The sequence below is a fragment of the Oncorhynchus clarkii genome, chromosome 2, assembly GCF_045791955.1.
Source record: "Oncorhynchus clarkii lewisi isolate Uvic-CL-2024 chromosome 2, UVic_Ocla_1.0, whole genome shotgun sequence".
Taxonomy (NCBI): domain Eukaryota; kingdom Metazoa; phylum Chordata; class Actinopteri; order Salmoniformes; family Salmonidae; genus Oncorhynchus; species Oncorhynchus clarkii.
In genome coordinates, this window is record NC_092148.1 from 7034575 (window position 1) to 7058244 (window position 23670).

General features: G+C 44.2%; 1 protein-coding gene across 1 annotated transcript in view; it reads right to left on the reverse strand.

Moving 5' to 3' along the window:
• The window catches only part of LOC139419042 (serine/threonine-protein kinase ULK4-like), a 199629-nt gene that overhangs the window by 123729 nt on the left and 52230 nt on the right, over positions 1–23670 (reverse strand). The window contains exons 20-27 of the mRNA XM_071168905.1: positions 18177–18310; positions 16359–16480; positions 9018–9074; positions 8885–8940; positions 8663–8756; positions 5988–6039; positions 5637–5790; positions 3914–4006 (exon numbers count right to left, since the gene is read on the reverse strand). Coding sequence (XP_071025006.1) covers positions 3914–4006; positions 5637–5790; positions 5988–6039; positions 8663–8756; positions 8885–8940; positions 9018–9074; positions 16359–16480; positions 18177–18310 — 762 coding nt within the window. The remainder of the gene's footprint in view (positions 1–3913; positions 4007–5636; positions 5791–5987; positions 6040–8662; positions 8757–8884; positions 8941–9017; positions 9075–16358; positions 16481–18176; positions 18311–23670) is intronic.

Here is a 23670-nt window from a genome sequence, read left to right on the forward strand (position 1 = left end):
TGGACATAAAAGACTGTGAAAACACCAGGAAATATATATATATATGTGTTCCATGGTTGGAGATAAAAGACTGTGAAAACACCAGGAAATATATATATATGTCCCATGGTTGGAGATAAAAGACTGTAAAAACACCAGGAAATATATATATATGTTTCATGGTTGGAGATAAAAGACTGTGAAAACACCAGGAAATATATATATATGTCCCATGGTTGGAGATAAAAGACTGTAAAACACCAGGAAATATATATATATGTGTTCCATGGTTGGAGATAAAAGACTGTAAAAACACCAGGAAATATATATATATGTTCCATGGTTGGAGATAAAAGACTGTAAAACACCAGGAAATATATATATATGTGTTCCATGGTTGGAGATAAAAGACTGTAAAAACACCAGGAAATATATATATATATGTTCCATGGTTGGAGATAAAAGACTGTGAAAACACCAGGAAATATATATATATGTTCCATGGTAGGAGATAAAAGACTGTAAAACACCAGGAAATATATATATATGTCCCATGGTTGGAGATAAAAGACTGTAAAAACACCAGGAAATATATATATATGTCCCATGGTTGGAGATAAAAGACTGTGAAAACACCAGGAAATATATATATATGTCCCATGGTTGGAGATAAAAGACTGTGAAAACACCAGGAAATATTTATATATGTTCCATGGTTGGACATAAAAGACTGTAAAAACACCAGGAAATATATATATATGTTCCATGGTTGGACATAAAAGACTAAAAACACCAGGAAATATATATATATGTTCCATGGTTGGACATAAAAGACTGTGAAAACACCAGGAAATATATATATATGTTCCATGGTAGGAGATAAAAGACTGTGAAAACACCAGGAAATATATATATATGTTCCATGGTAGGAGATAAAAGACTGTAAAACACCAGGAAATATATATATATGTCCCATGGTTGGAGATAAAAGACTGTAAAACACCAGGAAATATATATATATGTTCCATGGTAGGAGATAAAAGACTGTAAAAACACCAGGAAATATATATATATGTCCCATGGTTGGAGATAAAAGACTGTGAAAACACCAGGAAATATATATATATGTCCCATGGTTGGAGATAAAAGACTGTGAAAACACCAGGAAATATTTATATATGTTCCATGGTTGGACATAAAAGACTGTAAAACACCAAGAAATATATATATATGTTCCATGGTTGGACATAAAAGACTGTAAAACACCAGGAAATATATATATATGTTCCATGGTTGGAGATAAAAGACTGTGAAAACACCAGGAAATATATATATATGTTCCATGGTTGGAGATAAAAGACTGTGAAAACACCAGGAAATATATATATATGTTCCATGGTTGGAGATAAAAGACTGTGAAAACACCAGGAAATATATATATATGTGCCATGGTTGGAGATAAAAGACTGTGAAAACACCAGGAAATATATATATATGTCCCATGGTTGGAGATAAAAGACTGTAAAAACACCAGGAAATATATATATATGTTTCATGGTTGGAGATAAAAGACTGTGAAAACACCAGGAAATATATATATATGTCCCATGGTTGGAGATAAAAGACTGTAAAACACCAGGAAATATATATATATGTGTTCCATGGTTGGAGATAAAAGACTGTAAAAACACCAGGAAATATATATATATGTTCCATGGTTGGAGATAAAAGACTGTAAAACACCAGGAAATATATATATATGTGTTCCATGGTTGGAGATAAAAGACTGTAAAAACACCAGGAAATATATATATATATGTTCCATGGTTGGAGATAAAAGACTGTGAAAACACCAGGAAATATATATATATGTTCCATGGTAGGAGATAAAAGACTGTAAAACACCAGGAAATATATATATATGTCCCATGGTTGGAGATAAAAGACTGTAAAACACCAGGAAATATATATATATGTTCCATGGTAGGAGATAAAAGACTGTAAAAACACCAGGAAATATATATATATGTCCCATGGTTGGAGATAAAAGACTGTGAAAACACCAGGAAATATATGTATATGTCCCATGGTTGGAGATAAAAGACTGTGAAAACACCAGGAAATATATATATATGTTCCATGGTTGGACATAAAAGACTGTAAAAACACCAGGAAATATATATATATGTTCCATGGTTGGACATAAAAGACTGTAAAACACCAGGAAATATATATATATGTTCCATGGTTGGACATAAAAGACTGTATATATATATGTTCCATGGTTGGAGATAAAAGACTGTGAAAACACCAGGAAATATATATATATGTTCCATGGTTGGAGATAAAAGACTGTGAAAACACCAGGAAATATATATATATGTGCCATGGTTGGAGATAAAAGACTGTGAAAACAACAGGAAATATATATATATGTCCCATGGTTGGACATAAAAGACTGTGAAAACACCAGGAAATATATATATATGTGTTCCATGGTTGGAGATAAAAGACTGTGAAAACACCAGGAAATATATATATATGTCCCATGGTTGGAGATAAAAGACTGTAAAAACACCAGGAAATATATATATATGTTTCATGGTTGGAGATAAAAGACTGTGAAAACACCAGGAAATATATATATATGTTCCATGGTTGGAGATAAAAGACTGTAAAACACCAGGAAATATATATATATGTGTTCCATGGTTGGAGATAAAAGACTGTAAAAACACCAGGAAATATATATATATGTTCCATGGTAGGAAATATATATATATGTTCCATGGTTGGACATAAAAGACTAAAAACACCAGGAAATATATATATATGTTCCATGGTTGGACATAAAAGACTGTAAAAACACCAGGAAATATATATATATGTTCCATGGTAGGAGATAAAAGACTGTAAAACACCAGGAAATATATATATATGTTCCATGGTAGGAGATAAAAGACTGTAAAACACCAGGAAATATATATATATGTCCCATGGTTGGAGATAAAAGACTGTAAAACACCAGGAAATATATATATATGTTCCATGGTTGGACATAAAAGACTGTAAAACACCAGGAAATATATATATATATGTTCCATGGTTGGACATAAAAGACTGTAAAACACCAGGAAATATATATATATGTTCCATGGTTGGAGATAAAAGACTGTGAAAACACCAGGAAATCAGCTCCAAGTAATTTTGATTTTGAAATCTGTTTCCAAGTATTCCCACACATAGTAGAGAGACGTGATTATATACAAATATAAACAAGGTTTGAAATTATTATGTTTAGTTTAATATTATATCTGTTTGGGCTTCTTGCGGTCAGTTTGCAGTCTACAAATGAATAGTAATTATGTTCCGGACCCCCGACCATCCTCCAGACCATCCTCCAGACCATCCTCCAGAAACAAAACGGCCCACGGCTGAATCTAGTTGATGATCCCTGGTTTAGAAGTTATTTATTTTATTTTACCCCTTGTTCTCCTCAATATCGTGATATCCAATTGGTAGTTCCAGTCTTGTCCCATCGCTGCAACTCCCCTAGAGAGCCGTGCGTCCTCCGAAACACGACCCTGCCAAGCTGCACTGCTTCTTGACACTGCTCGCTTAACCCGGAAGCCAGTTGCACCAATGTTTCGGGGGAAACACCGTCCAGCTGGTGCTCAAAGTCAGCTTTCAGGCTCCCAGCCCGCCACAAGGAGTCGCTAGAACGCGATGCGACAATGAAATCCCGGGCCGGCCAAACCCTTCCCTTAACCCGGACGACGCTGGGCCAATAGTGCACCGCCTCATGGGTCTCCCGGTCACAGTCGGCTGTGACACAGCCTGGGATCGAACCCGGGTCTATAATGACACCTCAAGCACTGCAAAGCAGTGACTTAGACCGCTGCGCCACTCAGGAGGCTGGTTTAGAAGGTTTTACCTGTTGACGGGGCTGCTGTGTTCTGTGAGGGCCACCAGTAGCTTGAGAGCGTAGACTGGGATTGGGTCTGGCTCCAACAGGAGAGATTCATACCTGTACAACATAGGAGAGGCATTAGTCACACTTTATATGGATAGCTATTACGGTAGTCCCTACAGATAGGTTTAGGGTCTAGTTAGTTCAATCGAGAAATCCTCTGCAGAGAACTGGCCAACACATATGGGGACTGGTTTAAATATTGAATTCAATAAATCTAAATAACTAATGAAAAAAACATAAATAAATTCAATAAATCTAAAACGTTTATTTGAAATGTTTATTTCTAACACTAGGGAACTGGCCAAATAAAGTTAACAAAACAAGAAGGTTCACTACTTTGACTGCACTCCACACACCCAGGCCCAGATGAACAGTGGAGCTGGAGAGGGTAGAGGAGAGAAGAGAAAGAGGAGAGAGGGTAGAGGGTAGAGGAGAGAGGAGAGTAGAGAGAGAGAGGAGAGAGGGTAGAGGAGAGTAGAGAGAGAGGGTAGAGGAGAGTAGAGAGAGAGGGTAGAGGAGAGGAGAGAGAGAGGGTAGAGGAGAGGAGAGAGAGAGGGTAGAGGAGAGGAGAGAGAGAGGGTAGAGGAGAGTAGAGAGAGAGGAGAGAGAGGGTAGAGGAGAGGAGAGAGAGAGGGTAGAGGAGAGTAGAGAGAGAAGGTAGAGGAAAGTAGAGAGAGAGAGGGTAGAGGAGAGTAGAGAGAGACGGTAGAGGAGAGGAGAGAGAGAGGGTAGAGGAGAGTAGAGAGAGAAGGTAGAGGAAAGTAGAGAGAGAGAGGGTAGAGGAGAGTAGAGAGAGACGGTAGAGGAGAGTAGAGAGAGAGAGAAAGAAGAGTAGAGAGAGAGAGAGGAGAGAGGGTAGAGGAGAGTAGAGAGAGAGAGGGTAGAGGAGAGTAGAGAGAGAGAGGAGAGAGGGTAGAGGAGAGTAGAGAGAGAGGGTAGAGGAGAGTAGAGAGAGAGAGAGAGGAGTGAAAGTAGAGGAGAGTAGAGAGAGAGGGTAGAGGAGAGGAGAGAGAGAGAGGAGAGTAGAGAGAGAGAGAGGAGAGAGGGTAGAGGAGAGTAGAGAGAGAGGGTAGAGAAGAGTAGAGAGAGAGGAGAGAGGGTAGAGGGTAGAGGAGAGTAGAGAGAGAGAGAGGAGTAAAAGTAGAGGAGAGTAGAGAGAGAGGGTAGAGGAGAGTCGATAGAGAGAGGAGTGAAAGTAGAGGAGAGTAGAGAGAGAGGGTAGAGGAGAGGAGAGCAGAGAGAGAGAGAGGGGTAAAGGAGAGCAGAGAGAGAGAGAGGGGGGGGTAAAGGAGAGCAGAGAGAGAGAGAGGGGTAAAGGAGAGCAGAGAGAGAGAGAGAGATAGAGAGAGAGAGGGGTAAAGAAGAGCAGAGAGAGAGAGGGTAAAGGAGAGCAGAGAGAGATAGAGAGAGGGGTAAAGGAGAGCAGAGAGAGATAGGGAGAGAGCGGAGAGAGAGGGTAGAGGAGAGCAGAGAGAGAGTGGGGAGAGGTGAGGAGAGATGAAAGAAAGTGTAGGGGAGATAAGAGAGAGGGGGGAGAGGATAGGGGAGAGCGGAGAGAGCGAGCAGGGAGAGAGGTTAGGGGAGATAAGAGGGGGGAGGAGAGAGGGAAAATGTAGAGAAGAGCAGAGTGATAGAGAGGGTAGAGGAGAGAGAGATAGAGAGATGCAGGAGAGAGCATACTCACTGTGGAAGAAGGGCTTCTGTAATGAGAGTCAGTAGTCTGCCAGTTGAAGAGTTGCACTCTCTCTCTCTCCTCTCTCCCTCCTCCACGGCCTCTTGGCTCAGCAGCAGCAGTGTGATCTCTGACAGAACACGCAAGCTGACCATACGCCACTCCACTACAACACAAAACAGAGCATGTAACACACACACACACACACACACACACACACACAAATGTGGTTAACTTTAGACCAAGGGCCTTGCTGTGTGCCATGCTAGATAGGGAACATTGCAGAATGGGCACGTTCCAGACTGCCTATCTATGTACTTAGATGTTAAGCATGGAGAGCACATGACCCAGACGTTTCCTTACCATTTTTACTGAAGGCAAGAGAAGTCAGTGGAGGAAGAATGCAATCAACAACCTTGAAGAGATAAAAAACATATTTATACATAAAATAAACAACAAACATAAAATAAAACAACAAATAAAAAAAACAAACGTCAAATAAACAACACCTAAACCTAATATAAGACAGTATTTCCATTTGACTCCTGATATACATCACCAACAAGTCATTTATTCATCACATGCAAATGTAGAAATGATGTCTTTTCTTTTAAACATGTCGTCTATTAAAGCGAGGAGCAATGAAATGAGCAGTTGTGTGAGCACTCCCAATCTCTATGTGAATATGATGTTGCTCCTGTCCTTCCATCATAAACACCTGATGTGAGCACTCCCAATCTCTATGTGAATATGATGTTGCTCCTGTCCTTCCATCATAAACACCTGATGTGAGCACTCCCAATCTCTATGTGAATATGATGTTGCTCCTGTCCTTCCATATAAACACCTGATGTGAGCACTCCCAACAGTAAACGCTTCCATGAAACAACAGTAAACGCTCTGTTCTGTTCTAGTCTATTATGATGAGGACGATTTCCATAGAAATAACAGTAAACGCTCTGTTTTGTTCTAGTCTATTATGATGAGGACAATTTCCATAGAAACAACAGTAAACGCTCTGTTCTGTTCTAGTCTATTATGATGAGGACGATTTCCATAGAAACAACAGTAAACGCTCTGTTCTGTTCTATTATGATGAGGACGATTTCCATAGAAACAACAGTAAACGCTCTGTTCTGTTCTAGTCTATTATGATGAGGACGATTTCCATAGAAACAACAGTAAACGCTCTGTTCTGTTCTAGTCTATTATGATGAGGACGATTTCCATAGAAACAACAGTAAACGCTCTGTTCTGTTCTAGTCTATTATGATGAGGACGATTTCCATAGAAACAACAGTAAACGCTCTGTTCTGTTCTAGTCTATTATGATGAGGACAATTTCCATAGAAACAACAGTAAATGCTCTGTTCTGTTCTAGTCTATTATGATGAGGACGATTTCCATAGAAACAACAGTAAATGCTCTGTTCTAGTCTATTACGATGAGGACGATTTCCATAGAAACAACAGTAAACGCTCTGTTCTGCTCTAGTCTATTATGATGAGGACGATTTCCATAGAAACAACAGTAAACGCTCTGTTCTGTTCTAGTCTATTATGATGAGGACGATTTCCATAGAAACAACAGTAAATGCTCTGTTCTGTTCTAGTCTATTATGATGAGGACGATTTCCATAGAAACAACAGTAAACGCTCTGTTCTGTTCTAGTCTATTATGATGAAGACGATTTCCATAGAAACAACAGTAAACGCTCTGTTCTGTTCTAGTCTATTATGATGAGGACGATTTCCATAGAAACAACAGTAAATGCTCTGTTCGGTTCTAGTCTATTATGATGAGGACGATTTCCATAGAACCAACAGTAAATGCTCTGTTCTAGTCTATTATGATGAGGACGATTTCCATAGAAACAACAGTAAACGCTCAACGAGGATGTAATCTAAACAGGAGACAACATTAGAATAAGAAGCCTGAGGTGGGTATAAAGAATGTACTGTGTCTCCATGGATGTGTCCCAAATGGCAGCCTAATTCCCTATATAGTGCACTACCCTCGACCAGAGCTCTATGCACCCTGGACAAAAGCAGTGCACTACTGTATAAGGGGATTGGGGTGCCATTAGGGATGGATCCATTGAGCACCTTTGTTGTTTATTAGAATATATCCATCAAAAGAGACTGTTGTGCTTCCCATTATATTCAGCACATATTCTCCCTCCACCGTGCAAAGGGTTTTAAGTGTCTGTCTGACTCAGAAGAGGCTTTTCTATCAGGCAACAGCCAGTCAAGAGTATAAATAGATAGAACTAAAAACAGATGACTAGATCCGATATTGCTGTGTTTCACCTCTGCAGAGAGCTTGTTCCAACAATTTACTTAACCTTTATTTAACTAGGCAAGTCAGTAAAGAACAAATTCTTATTTACAATGACTCCCTACCCCGACCAAACCCTCACGACACTGGGACAATTGTGCGCCGCCCTATGGGACTCCAAATCCCAGCCGGATGTGATGCAGCCTGGATTCGAACCAGGGACTGTAGTGACGCCTCTTGCACTGAGATGCAGTGCCTTAGACCACTGCGCCACTCGGGAACAAAAGGAAACATTAAACTGTGTGTGTACTCATGCACTGCTGACAGACAACGCTCAGCGGAATCTAATGACTAGTGTCAGACATGTAATTCAAGTTTCTTCTCATGTTACTCAGTATGAGAGGAGCTGCTCTTCTTCTTCACAGGACCATCAAGCCTCTTCAACTCATTACTTCCTGCCAGTGTCCCAAATGGCACCCTATCCCCTTTATAGTGCACTACTTTTGACCATGGCCAATAGTATATAGGGAATAGCGCTCCAGCCCAGCTCCTTAGGACTCAGCCCAGCTCCTTCCTGTAGGTCAATATTCATTCCACAGTCTCCTCAGGGACTAGGGGTCTAAGGGGTTAGGGGCTAAGAGGTTAGGAACTAGGGGATTAGGGGCTAAGGGGCCAGAGACTAGGAGGTTAGGGACTAGGGGCTAGGACCTAGGGGGTTAGGGGCTAGGGGATAAGAGGTTAGGGACTAGGACCCTACTCACAGGACAGTGATGGGGCGTCAGCAGGGCTGGGTGCTGGGTGATGGCCTCCACAGCTGACAGAGTGTTCCTGATCAGCTCCTGATGGGGCTGCAACCTGCTTGTCCTGATCAGCTCCTCTGAATGCAAGCAGCAGGTTACACCAACAGTCTGGGCTTTATGGGCCAGTTGTCCAGATGAAACCTGTATTACTAATAACCAGTGATAAAGCAAGCTGACATTCACTCACCTATTGCACTGCCCAAACTGGTCTCACTGGCATCAATAGATGTTATGTGACTCTGGAAGAACATCAGAAATAAGGGGTGCAGAAGGCCATGGGACAATACCACTACACATCACTGTCTCAATGACTTACCAGCAGTGCTCCAAATTTGAAGAGAAACTCCTCAGTCACAACCTGTGGCCTGAATATCTAAAAGAGAGAGAGAGAGAGAGAGAGAGAGAGAGAGAGAGAGAGAGAGAGAGAGAGAGAGAGAGAGAGAGAGAGAGAGAGAGAGAGAGAGAGAGAGAGAGAGAGAAAGAGAAAAAGAAAGAGAGAGAGAGAGAGAGAGAGAGAGAGACACACAGAGCAAAAGAGAGAGGGGGAAAAGGAGATAGATATGACACTGTGCTACAGTAAGTTCTGTCTCTCTCTCTGACCTCAGCCTCTCAGTCTCTCCTCTCTAACTCTTAATTCCCTGCCAACTTTCTCTGCTCCTGTAAGCAGAGGCTTCGTAAAGCCCCACTGAGCTGTCAGCCCACAGTAGAGCATCGTTTTCTCTTTCTCACCAGCTCCAGCAGTGCACACACACACACACACACACACACACACACACACACACACACACACACACACACACACACACACACAGGAGAGAGAGTGCATCCACTAAAACAAAAACTCCTAACAACATTAAAGGACTGCTCCACACATGTATTGATAAAGAGCTCCAGGGCAGACGTGGCCTGTAGTAAAGTGTATGACACATAGATGTAAACCTGAGCATCAGTCCCGACTCACATCAGAGCCCAGCTACAGTTAGTTTAATATCATCAGTAAGACCAGACTCACATCAGAGCCCAGCTACAGTTAGTTTTAATATCATCAGTAAGACCAGACTCACATCAGAGCCCAGCTAGTTAGTTTTAATATCATCAGTAAGACCAGACTCACATCAGAGCCCAGCTACAGTTAGTTTTAATACCATCAGTAAGACCAGACTCACATCAGAGCCCAGCTACAGTTAGTTTTAATATCATCAGTAAGACCAGACTCACATCAGAGCCCAGCTACAGTTAGTTTTAATACCATCAGTAAGACCAGACTCACATCAGAGCCCAGCTACAGTTCGTTTAATATCATCAGTAAGACCAGACTCACATCAGAGCCCAGCTACAGTTAGTTTAATACCATCAGTAAGACCAGACTCACATCAGAGCCCAGCTACAGTTAGTTTTAATACCATCAGTAAGACCAGACTCACATCAGAGCCCAGCTACAGTTAGTTTTAATATCATCAGTAAGACCAGACTCACATCAGAGCCCAGCTAGTTAGTTTTAATACCATCAGTAAGACCAGACTCACATCAGAGCCCAGCTACAGTTAGTTTTAATACCATCAGTAAGACCAGACTCACATCAGAGCCCAGCTACAGTTAGTTTTAATATCATCAGTAAGACCAGACTCACATCAGAGCCCAGCTACAGTTAGTTTTAATACCATCAGTAAGACCAGACTCACATCAGAGCCCAGCTAGTTAGTTTTAATATCATCAGTAAGACCAGACTCACATCAGAGCCCAGCTAGTTAGTTTTAATACCATCAGTAAGACCAGACTCACATCAGAGCCCAGCTAGTTAGTTTTAATACCATCAGTAAGACCAGACTCACATCAGAGCCCAGCTACAGTTAGTTTAATATCATCAGTAAGACCAGACTCACATCAGAGCCCAGCTACAGTTAGTTTTAATACCATCAGTAAGACCAGACTCACATCAGAGCCCAGCTAGTTAGTTTTAATACCATCAGTAAGACCAGACTCACATCAGAGCCCAGCTAGTTAGTTTTAATACCATCAGTAAGACCAGACTCACATCAGAGCCCAGCTACAGTTCGTTTAATATCATCAGTAAGACCAAACTCACATCAGAGCCCAGCTACAGTTAGTTTTAATACCATCAGTAAGACCAGACTCACATCAGAGCCCAGCTAGTTAGTTTTAATATCATCAGTAAGACCAGACTCACATCAGAGCCCAGCTACAGTTAGTTTTAATACCATCAGTAAGACCAGACTCACATCAGAGCCCAGCTAGTTAGTTTTAATATCATCAGTAAGACCAGACTCACATCAGAGCCCAGCTAAAGTTAGTTTTAATACCATCAGTAAGACCAGACTCACATCAGAGCCCAGCTAGTTAGTTTTAATATCATCAGTAAGACCAGACTCACATCAGAGCCCAGCTAGTTAGTTTTAATACCATCAGTAAGACCAGACTCACATCAGAGCCCAGCTAGTTAGTTTTAATACCATCAGTAAGACCAGACTCACATCAGAGCCCAGCTACAGTTAGTTTAATATCATCAGTAAGACCAGACTCACATCAGAGCCCAGCTACAGTTAGTTTTAATACCATCAGTAAGACCAGACTCACATCAGAGCCCAGCTAGTTAGTTTTAATACCATCAGTAAGACCAGACTCACATCAGAGCCCAGCTAGTTAGTTTTAATACCATCAGTAAGACCAGACTCACATCAGAGCCCAGCTACAGTTCGTTTAATATCATCAGTAAGACCAAACTCACATCAGAGTCCAGCTACAGTTAGTTTTAATACCATCAGTAAGACCAGACTCACATCAGAGCCCAGCCCAGCTAGTTAGTTTTAATATCATCAGTAAGACCAGACTCACATCAGAGCCCAGCTAGTTAGTTTTAATATCATCAGTAAGACCAGACTCACATCAGAGCCCAGCTAGTTAGTTTTAATATCATCAGTAAGACCAGACTCACATCAGAGCCCAGCTACAGTTAGTTTTAATACCATCAGTAAGACCAGACTCACATCAGAGCCCAGCTACAGTTAGTTTTAATACCATCAGTAAGACCAGACTCACATCAGAGCCCAGCTAGTTAGTTTTAATATGATCATGTTATTACACACGCATGGCAAGGACCACCGCTATTAGGGACAGCTATCTGTCACATCACAGATAAATAGCACACTAACCCCATTTAACAGACTATTAAATGTGTTACCTTGTTAAATGGCAGTGGGGGGGGGGGGGGGTCTATGAGAGTGACAAGTTATTACTTTTCTAATGAGACGGCTCAACACTGTGGTGGTGTTGTCTAGTCTCCATGAAGAATGGCAGTGTGGTGGGGGGGGGGGGAGAGTGACAAGTTATTACTATGAGAGTGACAAGTTATTACTTTCTAATGAGACGGCTCAACACTGTGGTGGTGTTGTCTAGTCTCCATGAAGAATGGCAGTGGGGGGGGGGGGGGGGGGGGTCTATGAGAGTCTATGAGAGTGACAAGTTATTACTTTTCTAATGAGACGGCTCAACACTGTGGTGGTGTTGTCTAGTCTCCATGAAGAATGGCAGGGGAAAGCGATATTTAATCACTGCATGGTTTCATCCAGCAGGCTGCTTGTTGACAAGCATCTCTCTCGCTAAGATTTAGTCATATTAATCATTTCTGCTCAATTGAGACAGTCATCACTAAATCCAATTTCCCCACCATGTCTATTGGCAACTGACAATAATCTGTCTGTGAGGCAGAGTGGGATGAAAATAACAACCTTTAATGCATTTTCTAGTCGTTTATGTGCCATCTCTGGGTATATTATGTATTAGTAATCATGGCTTTGGAATAGATTATTAAAAGTTTAGCCTAAATGTAAACTTAAATAGTGCATCAGCTACGATTTTGATCATCTAAATCTGTTTTGCCACAGTAACATAGAAAACACACTTTGACGTCAGATGTACAGTAGGTGGGGTGTGAACATTTCAACTTCTCCTTGTTAACCAGGTTTATTTGACACCCTCTCAGTGTTGGCCAGCCGACAGGTATCCAAGTGAACCAGAAGCATAGTGGTAAACAACCACATTAGTTTCACCTCTCCAAAGAGCTCAGATACTGTGTGTTAAAACCAAGCCACTTCAATTACGTATCAAGATTATTGATGCTCACTGCACACAGTACTTGATGTGTGTGTGTGTGTGTGTGTGTGTGTGTGTGTGTGCGCGCGCGCGCGCGCGCGCGCGTGTGTGTGTGTGACTGTTCGACTGCAGCATTCTAATCCAATTAGCTGCGGCAGTGCTCAGATGAGCCGTGGTCTCTGGCACAGTTCCCTGCTCTATTCTGCCTGTGATAAAGTTGATTAAGATCTCTGTTGGTTTGGATGAGGAGAGAGACTCACAGCTCTTAAAGAGAACCCCCTGATTCATTGGCTCTAGGTGGTAGGAGTGGACACAAATGAGCAGAAGGGTTTCAGAAATGTATCAATAAGCATCAGTTGAAGCCTCTAGGCAGTGTGCTGTATGTTTTATGATGGAGAGATGCTATAAGATGTTCAAACAGCCAATTGGGAATTATTCAATAGTGTCAGAGATCCTGACCTCTCCTGATCCATTTGCTTGTGAATCCATTCTACCTGACTGAGGTTCCATCTCATTAAACAAGTGATCTCATTTTACAATCACATGCATGTACCGTACTTGATCTGTACACACACACACACACACACACACGCACACGCACACGCACACGCACACACAGAATGGATGGGCGATATGACTAAAATGTAATATCATGGTCATTTAAAAAAATTGGACGGTATGAATGTATTTTATGGTTTTCAATAATAGAAGTTGTAAATGTGCTTTATTTGAACATTTTTACATTTGAGTCAATTAGCAGAAGCACTTATCCAGAGTGACTTACAGTTAGTGCATTCATCTGGAGATGAAAGTGTTGGTTCAGAAGGGGGGGGCTGAACGGAGTGCTGTTTTGTGATTTCAATGGGTCTTTCTCCATTCTAATTGTTTTATTCAGCATTTTCATCCATTTCTGCATTTCCTGGGCTCATTTGAGATCATTTCCACACTGCCACGTACTGTAGGGCTGAACAATATGGGCAAACAATCTAGGCCTTATTTTTAATCAAATGTTCCAATTGTGATTTGACTTGCAAGTTAGAGCAAAAAAGGTTGGGTGAACCGTTGGAATCATGGAAATATCATGATTATTCTAATTATAGAGCTAGAATATAATAATACAGTGTTGTTTGATGTGACAATGAATGAAAGTGCCATGGAGGAGTTATTGTGACAGGGTAGGAACCAAAGTGTTGATAAGTGTTTCCGAAGGGACAATATAATCTTTGGCTACATTTAATGTTTTCTCTTAGCTACTTCATGTAGCTAACATATTCATGCTTCGCGTATTTCTCTGATTTAGACAACATGCTGATTTAGGTCTAAACCATCACTGGTATTATCAGGCTGTATAGCTAATTACGTTTGCTCTGACTCAGTACATTTATTAGCTAGCTAGCCAGCTAAACAGCGATTAGGATTAGAGGCTAACACAATTTAGGCCCAATTTGCTAAGAAAATACAAACTAGCTGTGACAGGGGGCGGGGCTAGGTCTGTGTGGAAAGCTGCATGGAGAGAGAGATGACTCAAGTAGCGAAGTAAACTATAAAAATGGACGTTACACACGGCGTCTCACATTTAACAAACCAAACATTCAAATACCGTTACATAAGTTCAATTATAAACCTGGTGGTTCGAGCCCTGAATGCCGATTGGCTGACAGCTATGATATATATATATATATTATTTTTTTTTACCTTTATTTAACTAGGCAAGTCAGTTAAGAACAAATTCTTATTTTCAATGATGGCCTAGGAACAGTGGGTTAACTGCCTTGTTCAGGGGCAGAATGACAGATTTGTACCTTGTCAGCTCGGGATTTTTCGGTTACTAGTCCAACGCTCTAACCACTAGGCTACCCTGTACATCAGACCGTATACCACAGGTATGACAAAACATGTACTTTTACTGCTCTAATTCCAATGGTAACCAGTTTATAATAACAATAAGGTACCCCAGGGGTTTGTGGTATATGGCCAATATACCACGGCTAAGGGCTGTGTCCAGGCTGTACTCCGCGATGCGTCGTGGATAAGAACAGCCCTTAGCTGTGGTATATTGGCCATATATCACGGCTAGGGGCTGTGTCCAGGCTGTACTCCGCGATGCGTAGTGGATAAGAACAGCCCTTAGCTGTGGTATATTGGCCATATATCACGGCTAGGGGCTGTGTCCAGGCTGTACTCCGCGATGCGTAGTGGATAAGAACAGCCCTTAGCTGTGGTATATTGGCCATATATCACGGCTAGGGGCTGTGTCCAGGCTGTACTCCGCGATGCATAGTGGATAAGAACAGCCCTTAGCTGTGGTATATTGGCCATATATCACGGCTAGGGGCTGTGTCCAGGCTGTACTCCGCGATGCGTAGTGGATAAGAACAGCCCTTAGCTGTGGTATATTGGCCATATATCACGGCTAGGGGCTGTGTCCAGGCTGTACTCCGCGATGCATAGTGGATAAGAACAGCCCTTAGCTGTGGTATATTGGCCATATATCACGGCTAGGGGCTGTGTCCAGGCTGTACTCCGCGATGCATAGTGGATAAGAACAGCCCTTAGCTGTGGTATATTGGCCATATATCACGGCTAGGGGCTGTGTCCAGGCTGTACTCCGCGATGCATAGTGGATAAGAACAGCCCTTAGCTGTGGTATATTGGCCATATATCACGGCTAGGGGCTGTGTCCAGGCTGTACTCCGCGATGCGTAGTGGATAAGAACAGCCCTTAGCTGTGGTATATTGGCCATATATCACGGCTAGGGGCTGTGTCCAGGCTGTACTCCGCGATGCGTAGTGGATAAGAACAGCCCTTAGCTGTGGTATATTGGCCATATATCACGGCTAGGGGCTGTGTCCAGGCTGTACTCCGCGATGCGTAGTGGATAAGAACAGCCCTTAGCTGTGGTATATTGGCCATATATCACGGCTAGGGGCTGTGTCCAGGCTGTACTCCGCGATGCGTAGTGGATAAGAACAGCCCTTAGCTGTGGTATATTGGCCATATATCACGGCTAGGGGCTGTGTCCAGGCTGTACTCCGCGATGCGTAGTGGATAAGAACAGCCCTTAGCTGTGGTATATTGGCCATATATCACGGCTAGGGGCTGTGTCCAGGCTGTACTCCGCGATGCGTAGTGGATAAGAACAGCCCTTAGCTGTGGTATATTGGCCATATATCACGGCTAGGGGCTGTGTCCAGGCTGTACTCCGCGATGCATAGTGGATAAGAACAGCCCTTAGCTGTGGTATATTGGCCATATATCACGGCTAGGGGCTGTGTCCAGGCTGTACTCCGCGATGCATAGTGGATAAGAACAGCCCTTAGCTGTGGTATATTGGCCATATATCACGGCTAGGGGCTGTGTCCAGGCTGTACTCCGCGATGCATAGTGGATAAGAACAGCCCTTAGCTGTGGTATATTGGCCATATACCACAAACCCCTGAGGTGCATTACTGCTTAAGTAAAAGCACAAACCAGCCCGTGCATCAATAACGGTATATGGTAGAATACAGTGTTTGTGACATACTGTAGTACAGTAGGAAGGGTTACCTGAGAGGTGAGGAGGTGGAGCACCACAGTCATCATGGGTACACTCTGTTTCAGCTGCTTGGCCTGAACAGTGGAGGGATGCTTCCTGCCCACTATACTGCCCAGCGCGGACAGCATGTCATCTACACAGTACAGAGAGGTGACAGACAGACAGCATGTCATCTACACAGTACAGAGAGGTGACAGACAGACAGCATGTCATCTACACAGTACAGAGAGGTGACAGACAGACAGCATGTCATCTACACAGTATAGAGGACAGAGGGGTGACAGACAGACAGCATGTCATCTACACAGTACAGAGGACAGAGGGGTGACAGACAGACAGCATGTCATCTACACAGTACAGAGGACAGAGGGGTGACAGACAGACAGCATGTCATCTACACAGTACAGGGGACAGAGAGGTGACAGACAGACAGCATGTCATCTACACAGTACAGAGGACAGAGAGGTGACAGACAGCATGTCATCTACACAGTACAGGGGACAGAGAGGTGACAGACAGCATGTCATCTACACAGTACAGAGGACAGAGGGGTGACAGACAGACAGCATGTCATCTACACAGTACAGAGGACAGAGGGGTGACAGACAGACAGCATGTCATCTACACAGTACAGAGGACAGAGAGGTGACAGACAGCATGTCATCTACACAGTACAGAGGAGAGAGAGGTGACAGACAGACAGCATGTCATCTACACAGTACAGAGGAGAGAGAGGTGACAGACAGACAGCATGTCATCTACACAGTACAGGGGACAGAGAGGTGACAAACAGCATGTCATCTACACAGTATAGAGGACAGAGGGGTGACAGACAGACAGCATGTCATCTACACAGTACAGAGGACAGAGGGGTGACAGACAGACAGCATGTCATCTACACAGTACAGGGGACAGAGAGGTGACAGACAGACAGCATGTCATCTACACAGTACAGAGGACAGAGAGGTGACAGACAGCATGTCATCTACACAGTACAGGGGAAAGAGAGGTGACAGACAGCATGTCATCTACACAGTACAGAGGACAGAGGGGTGACAGACAGACAGCATGTCATCTACACAGTACAGAGGACAGAGGGGTGACAGACAGACAGCATGTCATCTACACAGTACAGAGGACAGAGGGGTGACAGACAGACAGCATGTCATCTACACAGTACAGAGGACAGAGAGGTGACAGACAGACAGCATGTCATCTACACAGTACAGAGGACAGAGGGGTGACAGACAGACAGCATGTCATCTACACAGTACAGAGGACAGAGAGAGGGTTCTCTCTCCACACCCCTCACTTGCCCTCCCCTTTCATCACCTCTCCCCCCTTCAGTCTCCTCTCCCCACCCCACCCCTTCCCCTCTCCTCTCTCCTCATCTCCTCCTCTCCCTGTGATCTCCCAATCTGTCCCCATACCCTCTCCTCCTCTCCTCTCCTCTCCTTCCAGTGATCTTAGAGGAGAATGAGCCCGGACCGGTTTGAACCGGTTGGGTCTGGCTTCCGGCCCTGATGGGAGACGTGCCATGTTAGCAGCACTGATTTACAAATTAAACGTCAGGAAAAGGTCAATACCTGGCTGGGTGATTTAAAATTCAATCAGAAAGGTAATTAAAAAGAGGGAGAATCAAATTGGCTTGCTCCATCCAGCCATTGATGCAAGTTCCCCTCAACCCCACTTCACTTCACCTCCTCTCCCCTCCCCTCCCCTCCCCTCCTCTCCTCTCCTCTCCTCTCCCCTCCCCCCTCCCCCCTCCCTCCCCTCTCCCCTCATCTCCTCTTAGTGCTGTGGTTTTTGTGTTATTGTGATTGATTTACCCAGAATGGCTGGCAGCTGCAGCACGACGTGACGGATGAGCAGATGGAGGCATTTTGACAGGTATTCATTGGTGCTTTGTAGCTCCTTCCCTGGCGTGGCCTGCCTGATGTCTCTTTCAATGTACATCACCAGTCTGCAAAACATTATCATTCACCTATAGCCTCCAAACTACCCCTGGAGCCGGACGGAGCCGGACTGAGCCGGGATCAATACAAGCCATTGAAAACAGAATTAGTAAGACGTATTATAGCAAATAAATGATATTCATTACAACAATTAGGGTTAAAAATAAAGGCTAATAGATTCAGAGATCAATGAGGAGCATCAAAACAGCCCTCAAGCTGCAACAAGACTCTTGAACTCGAACACAGAGTCTGCATTTTGAAACAAGAACAACCCTCACAGGCAAGTGGATAATAACCTGCCTAACAGAGTAGGATACAGTACACCACTGGACAGAGGCAGATGTGGTGTCTACAGGTCAGTACACTGCTGGACAGAGACATATGTGGTGTCTACAGGTCAGTACACCACTGTACAGAGACAGATGTGGTGTCTACAGGTCAGTACACCACTGGACAGAGACAGATGTGATGTCTACAGGTCAGTACACCACTGGACAGAGACAGATGTGGTGTCTACAGGTCAGTACACCACTGGACAGAGACATATGTGATGTCTACAGGTCAGTACACCACTGTACAGTGACAGATGTGGTGTATACAGGTCAGTACACCACTGTACAGAGACAGATGTGGTGTCTACAGGTCAGTACACCACTGGACAGAGACAGATGTGATGTCTACAGGTCAGTACACCACTGGACAGAGACAGATGTGATGTCTACAGGTCAGTACACCACTGGACAGAGACAGATGTGGTGTCTACAGGTCAGTACACCACTGGACAGAGACAGATGTGGTGTCTACAGGTCAGTACACCACTGTACAGAGACAGATGTGATGTCTACAGGTCAGTACACCACTGGACAGAGACAGATGTGGTGTCTACAGGTCAGTACACCACTGGACAGAGGCAGATGTGGTGTCTACAGGTCAGTACACCACTGGACAGAGACAGATGTGATGTCTACAGGTCAGTACACCACTGGACAGAGACAGATGTGATGTCTACAGGTCAGTACACCACTGGACAGAGACAGATGTGGTGTCTACAGGTCAGTACACCACTGGACAGAGACAGATGTGGTGTCTACAGGTCAGTACACCACTGGACAGAGACAGATGTGGTGTCTACAGGTCAGTACACCACTGGACAGAGACAGATGTAGTGTCTACAGGTCAGTACACCACTGGACAGAGACAGATGTGGTGTCTACAGGTCAGTACACCACTGTACAGAGACAGATGTGATGTCTACAGGTCAGTACACCACTGTACAGAGACAGATGTGATGTCTACAGGTCAGTACACCACTGGACAGAGACAGATGTGATGTCTACAGGTCAGTACACCACTGGACAGAGACAGATGTGATGTCTACAGGTCAGTACACCACTGGACAGAGACAGATGTGATGTCTACAGGTCAGTACACCACTGGACAGAGACAGATGTGGTGTCTACAGGTCAGTACACCACTGTACAGAGACAGATGTGGTGTCTACAGGTCAGTACACCACTGTACAGAGACAGATGTGGTGTCTACAGGTCAGTACACCACTGGACAGAGACAGATGTGGTGTCTACAGGTCAGTACACCACTGTACAGAGACAGATGTGATGTCTACAGGTCAGTACACCACTGTACAGAGACAGATGTGATGTCTACAGGTCAGTACACCACTGTACAGAGAGACAGATGTGGTGTCTACAGGTCAGTACACCACTGTACAGAGACAGATGTGGTGTCTACAGGTCAGTACACCACTGTACAGAGACAGATGTGATGTCTACAGGTCAGTACACCACTGGACAGAGACAGATGTGGTGTCTACAGGTCAGTACACCACTGGACAGAGACAGATGTGGTGTCTACAGGTCAGTACACCACTGTACAGAGACAGATGTGATGTCTACAGGTCAGTACACCACTGGACAGAGACAGATGTGGTGTCTACAGGTCAGTACACCACTGGACAGAGACAGATGTGATGTCTACAGGTCAGTACACCACTGTACAGAGACAGATGTGGTGTCTACAGGTCAGTACACCACTGGACAGAGACAGATGTGGTGTCTACAGGTCAGTACACCACTGGACAGAGACAGGTGTGGTGTCTACAGGTCAGTACACCACTGGACAGAGACAGATGTGGTGTCTACAGGTCAGTACACCACTGGACAGAGACAGATGTGATGTCTACAGGTCAGTACACCACTGTACAGAGACAGATTTGGTGTCTACAGGTCAGTACACCACTGGACAGAGACAGATGTGGTGTCTACAGGTCAGTACACCACTGGACAGAGACAGATGTGATGTCTACAGGTCAGTACACCACTGGACAGAGACAGATGTGATGTCTACAGGTCAGTACACCACTGTACAGAGACAGATGTGGTGTCTACAGGTCAGTACACCACTGGACAGAGACAGGTGTGATGTCTACAGGTCAGTACACCACTGTACAGGTCAGTACACCACTGTACAGAGACAGATGTGGTGTCTACAGGTCAGTACACCACTGGACAGAGACAGATGTGGTGTCTACAGGTCAGTACACCACTGGACAGAGACAGATGTGATGTCTACAGGTCAGTACACCACTGGACAGAGACAGATGTGATGTCTACAGGTCAGTACACCACTGGACAGAGACAGATGTGGTGTCTACAGGTCAGTACACCACTGTACAGAGACAGATGTGATGTCTACAGGTCAGTACACCACTGTACAGAGACAGATGTGATGTCTACAGGTCAGTACACCACTGTACAGAGACAGATGTGGTGTCTACAGGTCAGTACACCACTGGACAGAGACAGATGTGGTGTCTACAGGTCAGTACACCACTGGACAGAGACAGATGTGGTGTCTACAGGTCAGTACACCACTGGACAGAGACAGATGTGATGTCTACAGGTCAGTACACCACTGGACAGAGACAGATGTGGTGTCTACAGGTCAGTACACCACTGGACAGAGACAGATGTGATGTCTACAGGTCAGTACACCACTGGACAGAGACAGATGTGGTGTCTACAGGTCAGTACACCACTGGACAGAGACAGATGTGGTGTCTACAGGTCAGTACACCACTGGACAGAGACAGATGTGGTGTCTACAGGTCAGTACACCACTGTACAGAGACAGATGTGGTGTCTACAGGTCAGTACACCACTGGACAGAGACATATGTGGTGTCTACAGGTCAGTACACCACTGTACAGATAGACAGATGTGGTGTCTACAGGTCAGTACACCACTGGACAGAGACAGATGTGGTGTCTACAGGTCAGTACACCACTGGACAGAGACAGATGTGGTGTCTACAGGTCAGTACACCACTGGACAGAGACAGATGTGATGTCTACAGGTCAGTACACCACTGGACAGAGACAGATGTGATGTCTACAGGTCAGTACACCACTGGACAGAGACATATGTGGTGTCTACAGGTCAGTACACCACTGGACAGAGACAGATGTGGTGTCTACAGGTCAGAACACCACTGGACAGAGACAGATGTGGTGTCTACAGGTCAGTACACCACTGTACAGAGACAGATGTGATGTCTACAGGTCAGTACACCACTGGACAGAGACATATGTGGTGTCTACAGGTCAGTACACCACTGGACAGAGACAGATGTGGTGTCTACAGGTCAGTACACCACTGTACAGAGACAGATGTGGTGTCTACAGGTCAGTACACCACTGGACAGAGACATATGTGGTGTCTACAGGTCAGTACACCACTGTACAGATAGACAGATGTGGTGTCTACAGGTCAGTACACCACTGTACAGAGACAGATGTGATGTCTACAGGTCAGTACACCACTGGACAGAGACAGATGTGGTGTCTACAGGTCAGTACACCACTGGACAGAGACAGATGTGGTGTCTACAGGTCAGTACACCACTGTACAGAGACAGATGTGGTGTCTACAGGTCAGTACACCACTGGACAGAGACATATGTGGTGTCTACAGGTCAGTACACCACTGTACAGATAGACAGATGTGGTGTCTACAGGTCAGTACACCACTGGACAGAGACAGATGTGGTGTCTACAGGTCAGTACACCACTGGACAGAGACAGATGTGGTGTCTACAGGTCAGTACACCACTGGACAGAGACAGATGTGATGTCTACAGGTCAGTACACCACTGGACAGAGACAGATGTGATGTCTACAGGTCAGTACACCACTGGACAGAGACATATGTGGTGTCTACAGGTCAGTACACCACTGGACAGAGACAGATGTGGTGTCTACAGGTCAGTACACCACTGGACAGAGACAGATGTGGTGTCTACAGGTCAGTACACCACTGTACAGAGACAGATGTGATGTCTACAGGTCAGTACACCACTGGACAGAGACATATGTGGTGTCTACAGGTCAGTACACCACTGGACAGAGATGGTATGTAATGTCAGTTAGCAGATACAGCTGCAAAATAGAGAGAGAGAGAGAGAGAGAGAGAGAGAGAGAGAGAGAGAGAGAGAGAGAGAGACAGACAGACAGACAGACAGACAACGACACACACACACAGAGAGACAGAGACACAGAGACAGACACGTACAGCCCCTGGGCGCTTGCTTATTAACATGCAGTGTTAATTAGGCCTAACTTGTTTTCCACCAACAGAACACACGTCTGCATAACATACTCCATCCACAGACGTTTACCCAGCAGCCATCTACTCCCCTCCCCAAAAACACCTGGCTTCCAAATTAGGCAGCGATGAAAAACACTGAGAAAATTGAGAAACACACTTGAGTGGGGAAAGAAGCCCTGGTAGAAGTAACTGACATGACATGACATGACAGGCATACAGCTGTTTTAAAAGCAACATGACTGGCATACAGCTGTTTTAAAAGCAACATGACTGGCATACAGCTGTTTTAAAAGCAACATGACTGGCATACAGCTGTTTTAAAAGCAACATGACTGGCATACAGCTGTTTTAAAAGCAACATGACTGGCATACAGCTGTTTTAAAAGCAACATGACTGGCATACAGCTGTTTTAAAAGCAACATGACTGGCATACAGCTGTTTTAAAAGCAACATGACTGGCATACAGCTGTTTAAAAGCAACATGACTGGCATACAGCTGTTTTAAAAGCAACATGACTGGCATACAGCTGTTTTAAAAGCAACATGACTGGCATACAGCTGTTTTAAAAGCAACATGACTGGCATACAGCTGTTTTAAAAGCAAAACGAAACAGGGGGTCTTCAAACACCAGAAAATATGATATTAATCACAACCAAATGAACAGATGAGAAAAACAGTGTGCCACATTTCAGTACAGCAAAGCCCAGGCAGCGATAGGCCTACATCTCTCTGTAGTGATACAGT